Source organism: Rhinopithecus bieti, unplaced genomic scaffold, assembly GCF_001698545.2.
Source record: "Rhinopithecus bieti isolate Rb0 unplaced genomic scaffold, ASM169854v2 scaffold_5497, whole genome shotgun sequence".
Classification (NCBI taxonomy): Eukaryota; Metazoa; Chordata; class Mammalia; order Primates; family Cercopithecidae; genus Rhinopithecus; species Rhinopithecus bieti.
Genome location: NW_016805006.1, coordinates 464,324 through 478,470, shown reverse-complemented (window position 1 = coordinate 478,470; position 14,147 = coordinate 464,324). Strand labels below are relative to the sequence as shown.

At 52.0% G+C, this 14,147-nt stretch overlaps 1 protein-coding gene across 2 annotated transcripts in view; it reads left to right on the top strand.

Annotated features, from left to right (window-relative positions):
- The window catches only part of TBX4 (T-box transcription factor 4), a 32,661-nt gene extending 22,469 nt beyond the window's left edge, over positions 1–10,192 (top strand). Inside the window, exons 6-9 of one of the 2 annotated variants that reach the window (XM_017870824.1) lie at positions 3,881–4,033; positions 5,008–5,096; positions 5,217–5,446; positions 8,019–10,192. In XM_017870824.1, coding sequence (XP_017726313.1) covers positions 3,881–4,033; positions 5,008–5,096; positions 5,217–5,446; positions 8,019–8,638 — 1,092 coding nt within the window. In that variant the 3' untranslated portion in view covers positions 8,639–10,192. The remainder of the gene's footprint in view (positions 1–3,880; positions 4,034–5,007; positions 5,097–5,216; positions 5,447–8,018) is intronic. The other variant, XM_017870825.1, reaches the window with a different exon arrangement.
- Positions 10,193–14,147: the final 3,955 nt, after the last annotated feature.

Sequence of the window (14,147 nt, the reverse complement as noted above, 5' to 3'; positions counted from 1 at the left end):
CTGGCCCATTTGGCCCCATATCCTCTGCAGCAAATATAAATGTGAAACTCTGGCAAAGTAGTTTAATGTGGCGCCTGAGGAACTTCCGAGCAAAGCCAGGTGTGTGAGTCACTGAGTTGGTTTCACATTCTCCCGGCTGATGGGACTAAGGCTCAAGTTTATACTTGCCTTGGCTCAATGGGTGAGACTTTCTTCCAGATACTTGTCGAGGTTCTAGACTGTCGGAATCAGAAGGGGTTTTTGGGACCACTTAGTCAAAGTCCCCACTTTATACATAGGGACCCCAATGGTTGGAAAAGGAGAAGAGCTTGCTCAGGACTTGACGCAGGTGAACAGAGATCATGAAGACGTCCGCACCCTTCTTGACTTCTCTATGACTGGGGTTACCCTCACGTAGTGGCTCCCACCTGCCCCTGTAGGACTGGCAGCTTCCCTCTTTGCAGGTTTCCCTGTGAGCCTGGCTGGTTCCCTGCCTCGGAAGGTATGTTGGGCAGTCTCTCCACCCTAGTCATCAGGGACTTTGTCTGATGGGCTAAGGAGTTTGGCCTTTATTCCAAGGGTCAAGCGGGAACAATCAAAGGTGGATTGTGGATATAAGACATTTATTGAGCCCTATATACTGGCAGCAGTCATAGGAGGGGATGTGGGGGGAAGAGGAGGAAATATAAAAGGCTGTGCTCTTAAGCAATGCACATCTTCCTGAATTTCCCAGAAGGTTCTGAGCAGGGGAGTGAACTGATGGGATGTGTTGCAGGATGAAGTGAAGAGAAAGTACATGGAAGTAGGGGGAGGCTGTCCCCGCAGCCCAGCCAGAGATGGTGGGGCCTCAAGCAGGGGTGTGCAAAGGGAATGGAGGGGCTTTTGTTTTATAGATAGAGTCACAGGAATCAGTCACTGAGTGCACCTGGAGGTGGATGACAGTGAGGAGAAAGGGAGTTGATGATGATACCCAGGGCTTTGATCAGCCCACGACTGCTCATGACTGCCCAGGTGTCACAGGAGCAGGGAGGCTGCTGCCACGTGTCCTAGTGTCCTGCACAACCTTCATGAGGTGCTGGTGCCTATGGCTCTATCCTGGGTTCTCTCAGTCCAGTTTCTGTTCTCCCTTTGTGCTGCCACCTTTGGAGGGCTAGAGTGACTGGGAGAGGCCTTCATGCCAAGGAGCTGGAACACTGAGCTCATGGGAGATCGTCTCTGTGCATGTTTCATTACCACTTTTGACCTAGAAAATGCCTTAGAGATGATCTCGTCTTTAGTGAGCAAGCAAAGACCAGAGAGGAAGGGACTTGCCCACGTTCCCATGGAGGGTTTGTGGCCGTGGCCCAGATCTTCCCACTCTCAAACCCGACCTTGCCCTTACTAGATCCTGTCTGGGGGCAAAGGAGACTGGAGGTACAAAAGGATAAAAGGTATGGCCCTTTCTCCTGAGGAGTTTAGAGTGTAACTGAAGGGAAAAGAAGAAATAGGAAGCCACTAGGATGCAGAATGACAGCCAGGTAGATAACGCATGAGAAGCAAGTTTCAGAACTGGGTGTTCAGAGCAGGCCCTTGGACCTGAGCCTTCCTGGAAGAGGTGGGCCTTCCTAGAAGAGATGTTAGGCCCAGAAGGTGAGAAGAAAATGTGAAAGGAAGATCAAGACAGCAGAGGGACCTGCATGTGCAAAGGTGCGCAGGTAGAAACTGGGCACTCCTGGAGCCATCAGGCCACCTCCCAAGTATTCCACTGCCGGATCTTCTGGGAACGTGGGTCCTTTGTGGGTGCCTGGAGCTCTGTGAATAGTGCAGGGTGATGGAGTCACCTTACGGGGCTGGGAGGTGTTTTCCAGGCGCAGTTCCTTTCACCACAGGAGCATCCCCAGCATCCTGGAAAGGGACAAATAGCAAGGCCTCTCTAAGCGGGACCTGTGTCCTGTAGCCTCACTCTGCATTCCTCACATGGCAGGCGCCCAGTTGGGCGGCAGGTCCCCAGCTGCAGGACCTGCTTTGGGGTTTGGGGAGTTATGTACTCGCCTTGTGAGGGTCCAGAGGTTTGTCACTGAGGGCTGATGGGGGAGTGGCCAGTGCAGAAGGCAGAAAGTGTGGTTCCTGCTGGATGGAGTCACCCAGCTCAACTGGTGAGCAGTACCCACAACCCAGGTCCTGGCCCACCCGTTCCTCAGTTGAGCTGGCTCTCTAAGTTATCCCTGTGCCCCAGGGCACGATAAGCGCAGAGTCTTCCCAGACTAAGACTTTGGCCAAGACTTGCCATGGAAGAGCCTGACTCTGGCCTTTCTCATGGCACTCTGGTCACTAACGGGTTAAACCTTTCATTAAGCGTCAGCACCAGGCCCCATCCCTGGAAACCTAGAAGGGCGGCAGCCCAACCACCAACCCAAGGAAAGGGCACTCCCAGCTAAAGAGAAGGGAGCGCAGAGGGGAAGAGGACCCTAGGGCCTGCCTAGCCCGGCCACAGAAACCAAAGGGTTAACAGAAGCCGCAGGGCTGATAAAATGCCCCAAATTCCTGGTCCTGCCTTCAGTGGGGAGGGCGTCTGGCAAATGTCAACGATAAAAAATACATTTTAATGGCACATGATGCAGCTGCTACCGTGGGGCGCAGCCAAATGAAGCAGGTTTGGAGCAGCAACTACTGTGAGCGGCCCCAGGGGCTCTGGCGGCCGCGCCTCCAGGGCGCTTTGCTAAGCTTTGTCCAGCCACGGCAACCCACCTCCCCCAGCCCATGGCATCCTCAAGGGCCCTTGGGATTGGGGGCCTCTTGCCTTCTATGGCATTATTTTAGGAACTGTGCCGTCTCCTACCTTGGCACCTTAAACACTTGAAGAGCTTCCCTGAGGGCTGGGAGCGGCCTTGGGCAGGTCTGAAGGCAGGATACCTTTGGGTCTCCCCAGCACATCCTCAGCCAGCCTCTGTGAACATTGAGAAATGCATGAACAAGGCTAGGCACGGTGGCTCACGCCTGTAATCCCAGCACTTTGGGAGGCCGAGATGGGCGGATACTTGAGGTCAGGAGTTCGAGACCAGCCTGGCCAACATGGTGAAACCCTGTCTCTACTACAAATATAAAAAATTAGCTGGGAATGGTGGAGCACGCCTGTAATTTCAGCTACTTGGGAGGCTGAGGTATGAGAATTGCTTGACCCCAGGAGGTGGAGGTTGCAGTGAGCCGAGATTACAGTACTGCAGTCCAGCCTGGGCAACAAGAGTGAGATTCCATCAGAAAAAAAAAAAAAAAGAAAAAAAAAGAAGAAAAGAAAAGAAAGAACAAATGAGCAATGTAACAAAAAAAGTTACAGTGGGACACTTTCCTCAGCTTCCTCCCTCTCCCTCATCCTGCAAAACCCAAGTATTTCTAGAAGAGGCAGGTCATGTGTAAGAAGGGTATTGAGAAGAGGTGAGGCTGGAGGGGGACCCCTGAGGGGAGGTTACGTGTTATGATCCCGTTTACAAATGTGGAAACTGAGGCACAGAGAAGCCTAGTGACTTGTCTGAGATCAAACAGTGAGTCGGTGGCACCCTAGGGACTTTTGCTGACAGCTCAGAATTCCACCTGCTACACTGTGCTGAGTTCACAGTGGGCTTTTACACTGTTAAGGGCTTACTCCAGTTCTCCATTACCACAGTGAATAATTGGTCACATCAGGGAGGGCCTGGGGCTGGGCGTTAGTGCTGGTGCAGAGAGGCTAAGTGGGGCTGGGGTGGAGAGAGTTTGGGACCCAGGGGCTTGGTTCTTCACTTGGGAGCTCCAGTCCTGGTCCGCAGGCCCTGGATCCTGTGCTTTGAGGAGAATGAGAAAAACCAGGCCAGGGCCAGATGAATGAGGTCAAGGGCTTGGGGTTTGCGGATGGGGACCTGGAGCTCAGCATGAGATCCTTCCCTTCCAGATCATCCTCAACTCCATGCACAAGTACCAGCCGCGGCTCCACATCGTTAAGGCTGATGAGAACAACGCTTTTGGCTCCAAAAACACCGCTTTCTGCACCCATGTGTTCCCAGAGACCTCCTTCATCTCTGTGACCTCCTACCAGAATCACAAGGTACAGCCACAGCCCCACAGACCCCGCTTAAAACCATCCTGCATTCCTTCCACCATGCAGAGAGGCAGAGTATGAAGCCAGAGTCCCAGCAGGGCTTGGGCAGGCTTAGTGCAGGGCCCTCAGAAGCCTAGAGTCCCTCAGAACCGTGAACAAATCGAATGATGAACAGAAAAGGACCCTAGACACGTCCATCTCCAGCGCAGAGGAATTACGGTCTCTGTGTTTTGCGGAATGGAGAAAATTGGCAACTGTGAAAACCAGGAGCTTAGAGCCTGCCTTGTGGTTTGAGCATTGGACCCTTTCATTCCACAATCTTCTTTCTCTTGGTTCATCTCCTGGTGCCTTCAGAGAGAGGGGTAGGGAATGGGGAGAGGAGCCCTGGGGTGCTGTCAGCTGGGGTGTGGAAGCAGAGCCTGAGCAGAGGCACCTCCCAGGCTGTGGTCGGCCACCTCCCACCCTCGCTACTGCCCCACCCAGCCCAGCCATCCCCACTGTGTCCCAGTCACTGACAGCCGTGCTCTGCCACCCATCTGCTTTCCACAGTATGCACACAGGGACTGGCAAGGTAGGCAGGGGTCACTGGGGAAGGGCCGTGGCTGTGGTGGATTTTAGGCAGAAGAGTGACAGAGTCAGAACTGCATCTAGAACGGTCACCCAGAGCCTGATGTGGTAGTTGCACAGACTCAGGCGGCAGGCCTGGGATGCTGACTGGGAAGCTGTTACAGGTCCCCAGGAGAGACCCATGGGGACAGAATCCCGGCAGTGCAGAGGGCTGGGCAGCAGCAGAAAGAATCAGAGGGTGGAGAGCAAGGAGAAGGGATCAGAGCCAGGAACAAACCAGGTGGGAATGGCAAGGCCCACTTCCCCAGACCTACCCTAGTTCTGACTTTGCCTGGGGTTGGGGAGGCAGGAGGGCCAGAGGTCAGCCCAGTCTCGCCCTCCTCCCGGTGACCCTGTGTGTTTTCTCCCCACAGATCACCCAGCTGAAAATTGAGAACAACCCTTTTGCCAAGGGATTCCGGGGCAGTGATGACAGTGACCTGCGTGTGGCCCGGCTGCAGAGGTGGGGCTGCGCGGCCCGGGGGTGGGGCGGGCAGATGGGATTCAGGCATGTGGCCTCTGTGACCCTCAGTGTATCTTCACTCTCTTCCTGTCTCTCCTCCTGTCCTCCCCACCCCTTCAGCAAAGAATACCCCGTGATTTCCAAAAGCATCATGAGGCAGAGGCTCATCTCCCCCCAACTCTCGGCCACACCGGACGTGGGCCCCCTGCTCGGCACCCACCAGGCGCTCCAGCACTACCAGCACGAGAATGGCGCTCACTCGCAGCTCGCGGAGCCGCAGGACCTGCCCCTCAGCACCTTTCCTGCCCAGAGGGACTCAAGCCTCTTCTATCACTGCCTGAAAAGACGAGGTAGTGCTCTCCTGGTCTAGAAGCCCTAGGGGGTCAGAGAAGGGGTGAGGTTCTCCCCGAAACCACTCTGCAGCCCCCCCGACCTCCCAACACACACACACGCATCTGGTGCTTGTGTGGCCTGGGAGAGTGAGCCTGAAGAGTTAGGGATCACAGCTGGGCGCAGGGCCATCTTTTCCAGTGCAGGGATGCTGGTTCTCATCTTTAATGCTGCCTTTGGAACCCTCACAGACAGCTTGTAGCCCTGGTGTCCCCAGATGCCTTTCCAAGTGTTGCTTTGCAGTCACTGCTCTGAGCGCCTCATGGGATGAGCTGGGCTCTGCCTGGAAGTGCAGGAAGAGGCTGACACTTCCCGGTCCAGAGGTTTTGGGATTGGAGCTGTTATTTGTCAAAGCAACCTCAATTCCAGAACAGGGAGGACTTGGTGTCTCACATGCAGGGCCTTCCATCCGATCATTCCTTCCAGGATCTGCAGTGGCTGCTTGAGAGTTGAGATGAGCTATTGTGGATGTAGATGGGGCTGGTAAGACAAGCCACAGCACCCTCTGTGCCAGGCCTCTTCGTAAAGAGGAGGAGCCCGGAGCTAGGCACCATCACGTCTGTGCTCTGTGCCAGGTTTTGATTCCTCCATGGATAGAATTGCGATGATTCATGTTACTCCACCAGAAGACCTCACGGGGCCGCTGAAATTCCCTTCAGAATGAGCCTGGGGACTTTTGCTTGCCATCCAGAATGTTCCCTCAGCCCTGCTCCTAGGGACTAGCCCGGCAGAGCTCCGAGATCCCCTGCATCAGTCTCATTAGAACTCAGTGACCTAGACCACGGGTCGTCAAGCTGTGGCCTTTGGACCTAACCCAGCCTGCTACCTGTACAAAATAGTTTTTACATTTCAAAACAATTGAAAAAAATCAAAAGGAGAATATTTAATGAAATGTGAGCATTATGTGAAATTAAAGTTTTAGTGTCCATAAAGTTTTACTGGAACACAGCCATACTCATTTACTTACAGGTTGTCTATAGCTGCTTTCATGGGACAACAGCAGAGTTTTGTAGTTGCAACAGATACCCTGTGGCCCACAAAGCCTAAGATATTTAGTATCTGGCCCTTTGCAGAAAAAGTTTGCCAACTCCTGACCTAGAGTGAGTAAGCCACCGGCCAGGATCAAGAGCTTAGCGCAGGGAGAAGAGAGGGATTTGGAGAGAAGACAGAGAATCGGGCTGAGTGAGGGGCAAAGGAGAGAGCTGGACCAGGGAGAGGAGCAGGTCTCCCTGGAAAGGGCAGATGCCACCAGCAGGGGCAGAGGAGAGAGGTGAGCACAGGCCTTCACACCCACTCAGCCCCTCTGCTTCCAGCCCTGTGTGTGCACACACAGAGCTCCCAGAATGAATCCCTGGAGAAAACAGGAGGAGGGAGGCCAAGATGAGCCATGGATGTGTGGGGTTTGTGTTTTTTTTTTTTTTTGAGATAGAGTCTTGCTCTGTCTCCCAGGCTGGAGTGTAATGGTGCAATCTGGGCTCACTGCAACCTCTGCCTCCTGAATTCAAACGATTCTTCTGCCTCAGCCTCCCCAGTAGCTGGGATTACAGGTGCATGCCACCACGCCCAGCTAAGTTTTGTATTTTTAATAGAGATGGGGTTTCACCATGTTGGTCAGGCTGTCTTGAACTCCTGACCTCAAGTGATCCGCCCACCTTGGCCTCCCAGAGTGCTGGAATTACAGGTGTGAGCCACCGCACCCAGCCCGGATGAGTGTTCTTAAATTGGCTCAGTGGGCTGCTCCCCAGATCCTCAGGTCTGGGTCAGCCCTGGATCCCAGGGGAGGGCGCACCACTCCAGATAGTTAGACCTTCCTGGTGGAGGATGTCGAAAGGCACATACATGATTTGTGGCATCTGATGTCGTCTTCCTCCAGAGTATCTGCTTAGCCTGAAAAGTATGTCACCTTTTTCACTTATTATCAGTTCTATTTCTTAATTTTGTAGACACTGTTATGTTGGAATCTGTGTAGTAAAACTCCGATGGCTCTTCTTTAAACACATGTGAGGTTAGTTCCTCTTCTAAAAACAACAGAAACATGCCTACAAGTGGCTTTGGCTCCCTGAGGTCTTCCTGGGAGCTGAGGATGGAGGCAGAAACCTCATGGCCTTAATTTTCTGGCTCCTTCAGACAGATGTGGCCTCTGGGCCTGGGCTGGCCTGGCAAGGGCCTCCACTTTCCTTGGCCAGGGTGGGCCTAGCCTGAGAATGCCACTGCACACCAAGGCCTCTTACTCTCTCAAGAGTCAGGCTGGCGAAGGATCAAAGCCGAGTGCTGCCTGGCTAAGCCCGGCCCTCCGTGTCCGGTGATGTGGTGTCCCCCGTGGCCTCTGAGTAGGGTCCGTAATCTGACTACTTCTTGGCGGCTGCCACCCTATAAAAGCTGTGGCTGATTGAAATGGCTCTGGGAGTGCCATGGCAACATGGGGAGGGCGGGCGCCGAGGGAAAAGGACAGGCTGTCCCAGCGTCCAGCAGGGTGCCCTGGGGCCTGGGCTGGTGGAAATGGTTCTTCCTGAGTGTTACTTTGTCTTTCAGCAGATGGTGCCCGACACCTGGACTTACCCTGCAAGCGATCCTATCTGGAAGCCCCCTCTTCGGTGGGGGAGGATCACTATTTCCGTTCTCCCCCTCCCTACGACCAGCAGATGCTGAGCCCCTCCTACTGCAGTGAGGTGACCCCCAGAGAAGCCTGTATGTACTCAGGTTCAGGGCCCGAGATTGCCGGGGTGTCTGGGGTGGACGACCTGCCCCCACCTCCGCTGAGCTGTAACATGTGGACTTCAGTGTCACCGTACACCAGCTATAGCGTGCAGACGATGGAGACTGTGCCATACCAGCCCTTCCCCACCCACTTCACCGCCACCACCATGATGCCGCGGCTGCCCACCCTCTCCGCTCAGAGCTCCCAGCCACCAGGAAATGCCCACTTCAGCGTCTACAATCAGCTCTCCCAGTCTCAGGTCCGAGAGCGGGGGCCCAGTGCCTCATTCCCAAGAGAGCGCGGCCTTCCCCCAGGATGTGAGAGGAAGCCACCCTCACCACATCTAAATGCTGCCAATGAGTTTCTCTACTCTCAAACCTTCTCCTTGTCCCGAGAGTCTTCCTTACAGTACCATTCAGGAATGGGGACTGTGGAGAACTGGACTGATGGATGACTCTCACGTCTCCTCCACAGCCCCGGGACTGTGTTGCTCCAGTATTAACCTCTGTGGGTGGCCTGCACTACCAAGAAACACAGGAAGGTATTCCAGAGGGAGTGTGTGTGTGTGTGTGTGTCTGCATGCGAGCACGTATGTATTTGGAGAGCATCCATCTTCTGACATACAACTGAGGTCATGACAAGGAAAAAAAAACACCACATTTATCTAAGAAGTGATTTTGGCTGCAGGACCTGGGTCCATTGTTATCTGACATCTCTTGACATGCCCGTGGGTGGGATGGGAGTGGAGGGTTCTTATGAGTTATTGGAAAGGTTTTATAATTGTTGATTTACTCAGGGGCCAGGTGGGGAGGTCTGTCCCATGGGGAAAGATTCTCATTGCTGGGGTAGGAAGATTCTTGCTGGGGTGTGACGGCTCTGTGCACACCTTAGAGTTCCTGGCCTTCTATTTGCAAGGGGAGTTGAGAGTCTGGTTTTGGTAGCAGGAGGCCCATTCCTTGGGCTTCTGGAGAGGCTGTAAGACTGCCTGAGAGGTGGGCTCAGCTAAGCCACAACATGTACTTTGATAGTACAGCTGGCTGCTCAGTTAGTGGCCTAGACATTGATGACTGGAACTCTGAGGTCTGAGGGATGACGTTCGGAAAGGGTCATGTGCTAAATGTCACCTGAGGGGTATTTTTAAAGGTTTTTTTTTTTCCTTCAAGAGGAGGGAAAATGCAACCAGTAGCATCTCTGTCATCATTCAGGTTTTGTAGTAAAGTACAGAACCCCTTCCCCCTAGGTCCCCAACATACAGTCTCTCATTCTGGTTTGCGGAGATTCGGCCTCCCAGGCATCATACCATCTGCATCCTATGATGGGCAATTATGAAACACGCCTCAGCTGGCATCATCCCCAGGAAGCCACACTGGAGCTGATGTCTGGCATCTCCAGGGCCTGTTCCGCTCACAGAAAATCTACGCTTCTGGAGCGAGAAAGCCCAACAGAAATAAAGATAGTTGAGAAAAATTCGTTTCTTCCAGTAAACTCAGCCAGTGAGCTCAGAAGAGCAAAGAGAATTCTCCAGTGTGGCACTCACACAGTCCTCAGCCCTGCGTTTTAGCATTGAACACCAGCAGGCCGTCAATGTGGCTGGGGTGAACTCTCCATCAAACTTGGGAAATCACTAAATTTTGCATGCTGAATAGCTATTTATATATTATATAAATAAATAAATATATTATATATATATATATCTCACAAATGCAGGCCACATGTCAAATTCAGCTTTGCTTTTACAAATGAATGAACTTAATAAAATAAATGTTGGAGGAGGTATTTGGAAAGACATCTATTTAAATTTTATTACATGTTTGATATTAAAACTAAGAATGGTTTAGATAAAACATATAAATAAATATATATATATATAAACACACACACACTACAGATAAAGCTTTTTTAGAAAACACATTAGCTAACAGGTGATATGGAACTTCAAGTGTTTTGTTATATAGCATGGACGTTTTATTTTGCATATCGGAACATAAAGCCATTTTACAACTGTGAAGTGTGTGGATGCTCTTTATTACTGACTGGTCATTTCTTGGTTCTGCAATGGCCTCTGCCTCTTTTTTGCTGGTATTTTTTTTTTTTTCCTCAAGTGTCAGGTGAGGCCTTCAGTGCCTCTGAATATTTGTACCGTGGAGCCTCTGAGCTCAGAGTGAAGTCACTTAGGACCAACAGAGCAATTGTACCTTTGATCTCATGCTACCCCCTGGGTTATGAATCGGGATTCCAGGGTCCACAAAGACCCCAGAAGGGCAGGGCAGGCAGTAGAGCAAGAATCTGTCTCCTTTCAGCAGTGACCACATAAGCTGGCCATTTGAGGGAAGTGGTCTCATAAGTAGGGAATTACTGGTGGGATTTATGCAGCTGCTTCAGAAAAGGAAGTGAAGAGCAGGCTCGAGTCAGCACCGGGGGCTTCCTGGAGCAGTCAGGGGCATGAGCTCATCACCACCGTCACCCCAGAGAGGGTGAGTCAAGGCCTGGCAAAGTACCATTCGCCGGCACCTTGGCCAGATCCCTGAAGCTCGGCCACAAGATGGAGAGAGGAAAAAAGAGGTGAAATCCAGCCCAGGTTCACCCTAGATTGGAAGAGGCAGGCATAGGAAGGTGCTGCTGGCTTTCCCTCCTTATGACCTTGCCATCTGCCGTGCCCCTCATGGCTCCTTCCCCAAAGCTGCTTACCCGCATCCACCATCTCCACTGCAGGCTGGTCTGGGAACCCAGGAAAAGAGAAGTCAAGGGAGGTGTGCCCTTGAATCCTTGCCCTGTCAGGACTGAGATGAGATTTCCTGCTGGGTAAAGAGTCAACCTTGTCTCCTGTTTCCCCAGAGTCCTTTTGTGGCTCTAGGCTGCTCTCTGGCTGGACTTCTTCCTGCAGAAGAGGAAGCCAAGCTCCATCCTCCCTTAGCTGTTGGCGCACACCTTGGGCTTCTTGGTCATGGAGAAAGATGTTAACTGAGCTTGGCTCAGGGGACAGGGAAGGGGGGAATCTTCCTAACTCCCACCTGCTGTGCTCTTTTCTTTCTGGGTGAAGACAGCACATCTGGGACACTCCACACCTTCTAGAGCCCAGGCAGAGGGCTGGGGGCAATGCGGATGTTCCCAGGTTCTCTCCAAACACATGGTTGGCTGAGTCTTACATGAAGAAAGCCACTTCTTAAAGGGGTATTTTGCCTCGAGGCAGCCCACGGCTTCCTGCCAGCTTGCTGGGAAGCGTGAGGTCCCTGGGCTTCCCCACCTGGGCATGGCCAGAGCCGGGCCTGCAGTGGGATTTGTGGAACTTTCCTGCCCCTCTGAATCAACAGCTCAATAAAAAGGGGGCACATGGGATATCCTGAAACAAAGGGCACCATTCAGGAGCGCCAACAGGTCATACATCATCGGCCAGAAACCTGCCACATGAAAAGGGTCTGCTTCTGCTGTGCCCTGCCTGGGAAGGGGACAAAAGCCAATTAACATTCAGCTGCATGTCCATGGGAAGGCAGCCTTGGGGGCTGTGCTCTCCAGCCCAGGGCCAGGCCCCTGGGGGGAAGCTGGGGCAGGCCTCTCAGCAGCAACTCAGCCACCGACAGTTGGCCCTCAACCGCAGAAGAGCCTGGAATAACAAAAGGGAGAAGGGAAAGAGAAGCTGGGTCAGACTGACAAATTGTTAAAAAACCAAACCAACTTCCAGCCTTGGCTGGGCCTCAGGGGGTCAAGAGGCCTCGGCTCGCCCCACTAATGGAGCCTGCTGGAGGAGTAGCAGCCCAGCCTCACAGTGTCTTATCTTACAACATAAAATTAAAACCCACTTAAAAGGCCGGAGGGCATGTTAACATTCCCCCTGCTGTCTAATTGAAGTAGTTCCCAGCGCAAAGGATTTCACTTGAAAGATGCCTCACTCCCAGCCCGGGTCTCCAGCTCAGCCGGCAGGGGAAACGGGAGGGGCGAGGGGAACGACTGTTTGCTTGCCACCCCCACCCAGGCGGCAGGTGGCGACAGCAAAGGTTAGAACAGGCTGGGTTGTTTTGTATTTTTAAAAAAATTTACAAATTCATTAGCAGCTATGTCAGCAGAGGCCACACTCCTGACAAGAAGACCTGGTAATGATTCAAACATGGTGAGCCCTGCTGTGAAACCTGACTGTTCCTGCAGCCAAGAGATTTCCATGCCGTCCCCCAGCAAGCCCTCTCTCCCCCCACCAAATCTATGACAGGTCTCCAAGGCATACGGAACCAATCAGGGACATCCTGTCAAGGTGATGAACTTGCACTGGCCATCCCGAGTAATGGGAACCAGTCAGCCTGAAGCCGGGCTGGACTGAAAGCCAAGGTGACAGCTATTAAGCAATTGTGCGCCGAACAAAATGGCAAAGGGGCCGGGTAATCAATTCAATTTCAATGGGCGATCCGAGCAACCACAGCGGCTGTCGCAGCTGATTAGGGAGCGCCGGGCTGGAGCTTTCAATGCGAGCCCATCACAGATCAGAAACAGGCCTGGGATGAAAAGGGAAAGAGTCGTCTCCTGAGAAGCAGGCGATGAAGGACTCTGTTTTATGTGACTGTGTTCTTCCTCCTCTCCTTGAAGAAAGAGGAGAAAAAAAAAAGCAAGCAGTTTGGAGATTAGATAGTTTTCTTTCCAGCCATTTATCATTATGAAGGAAAGTAGACAGCACAGGGGCAGAAGAATCTCCAATGGGATTTCTGCGAAGTCTCACTCGGAAGGGCCAGGTTTACATGATGCAGCTCAAACAGCCCTGCTTATCACCGCAGCCTGACGGGGTCTGCAGAGCATCGAGGGTTCCTCTTCTGTAACAAGGGCGAACAGGCCCCAGTGCCCCGAGGAGTGCAGAAATTCTCCTGCAGAAACCCCAAACCAGCACACTGCATCATTTATGAAAGTTAAAGCCTGAGTCAGAATAACGGGGAGAGGAGGAAAAATGGAAAAGGAAAAGATGAGGGGATTGTGCACGGTCCCTGCAGAGGAAGCCGCAGTGGTGGCCGCCCATTTCTCCCTGGCCCAGGTCGGGGCATCAGAGGTCCTTGCTGTGTCTGCTGGCCTGTCTGCACTGGTCCCAGTCCAATGGCAGGCCCTGGCAGCCTGCTTGAGCATTCTAGGCTTGTGTTTGGTTGTTCTGTGCAAGGGTTTTAGGGTGCAGCGAAAGGAGCACTCACAGGCACAGAAGCCAAGAGAGAGAGGCCAGCCATGGGGATGTGGAGGGAATGGAAGATGCCTGAGAACAGATGGCAAGGGATGCAGAACCAGGAGGAAAAGGGCCATTTTGGAACCAAGGGTGGATGCAAACCTCTGAGGCAGGAGGGCTCAGGGCTGGGACTGGGCGGGTGGTGAGGGAGGAAGGCTGACCACCTCCTCTTTGGAAAACTAGAGCAATGGGTGCATATTCAGATAATTCTTAGAAGAATTGCAAATGCAGAATTAACCACACTAGTCATCTAAAATGCAAAGTGAAGTGATAACTGCCACTTTGATCTACCAGATTAGTAAACATTTAAGAAAAAGTGTTGGGAGCCTCTCTCAGTCATTGCTAGTGGGACTACAGATTGATACGGTTTTTCTGGAAAGAGCAATTTGGTAGCATGGACAAAGACTCTAAAAGTGTTCATATCCTAAAGAAAATAACCAGAAATGTGGGCATAGTTTAATACTGTATGATATGCATTGTGGTTTTACTTTTCAATAGCCCCAAACTGGCTGAAAGTAAATTGGTAAATTATGAGATACTCACATTCTGGAATATGATGCTGTCATTGAAATCATGTTTACAAAGGGCCCTTAATGATATGAGACTTGATTTAAAACTAAGTGAAAAAAGAGGATCCTAATGTAGAGTACAATTTCAAGAACATTTGAAGTAAAAACAAAAAGATTGGTGTGTAGCCAAACTATAGATCATTAAATAGCAGGGAACAAGGGGATGAACTATCTCTGTATATACATGAAATACTATGTGAAAAAAA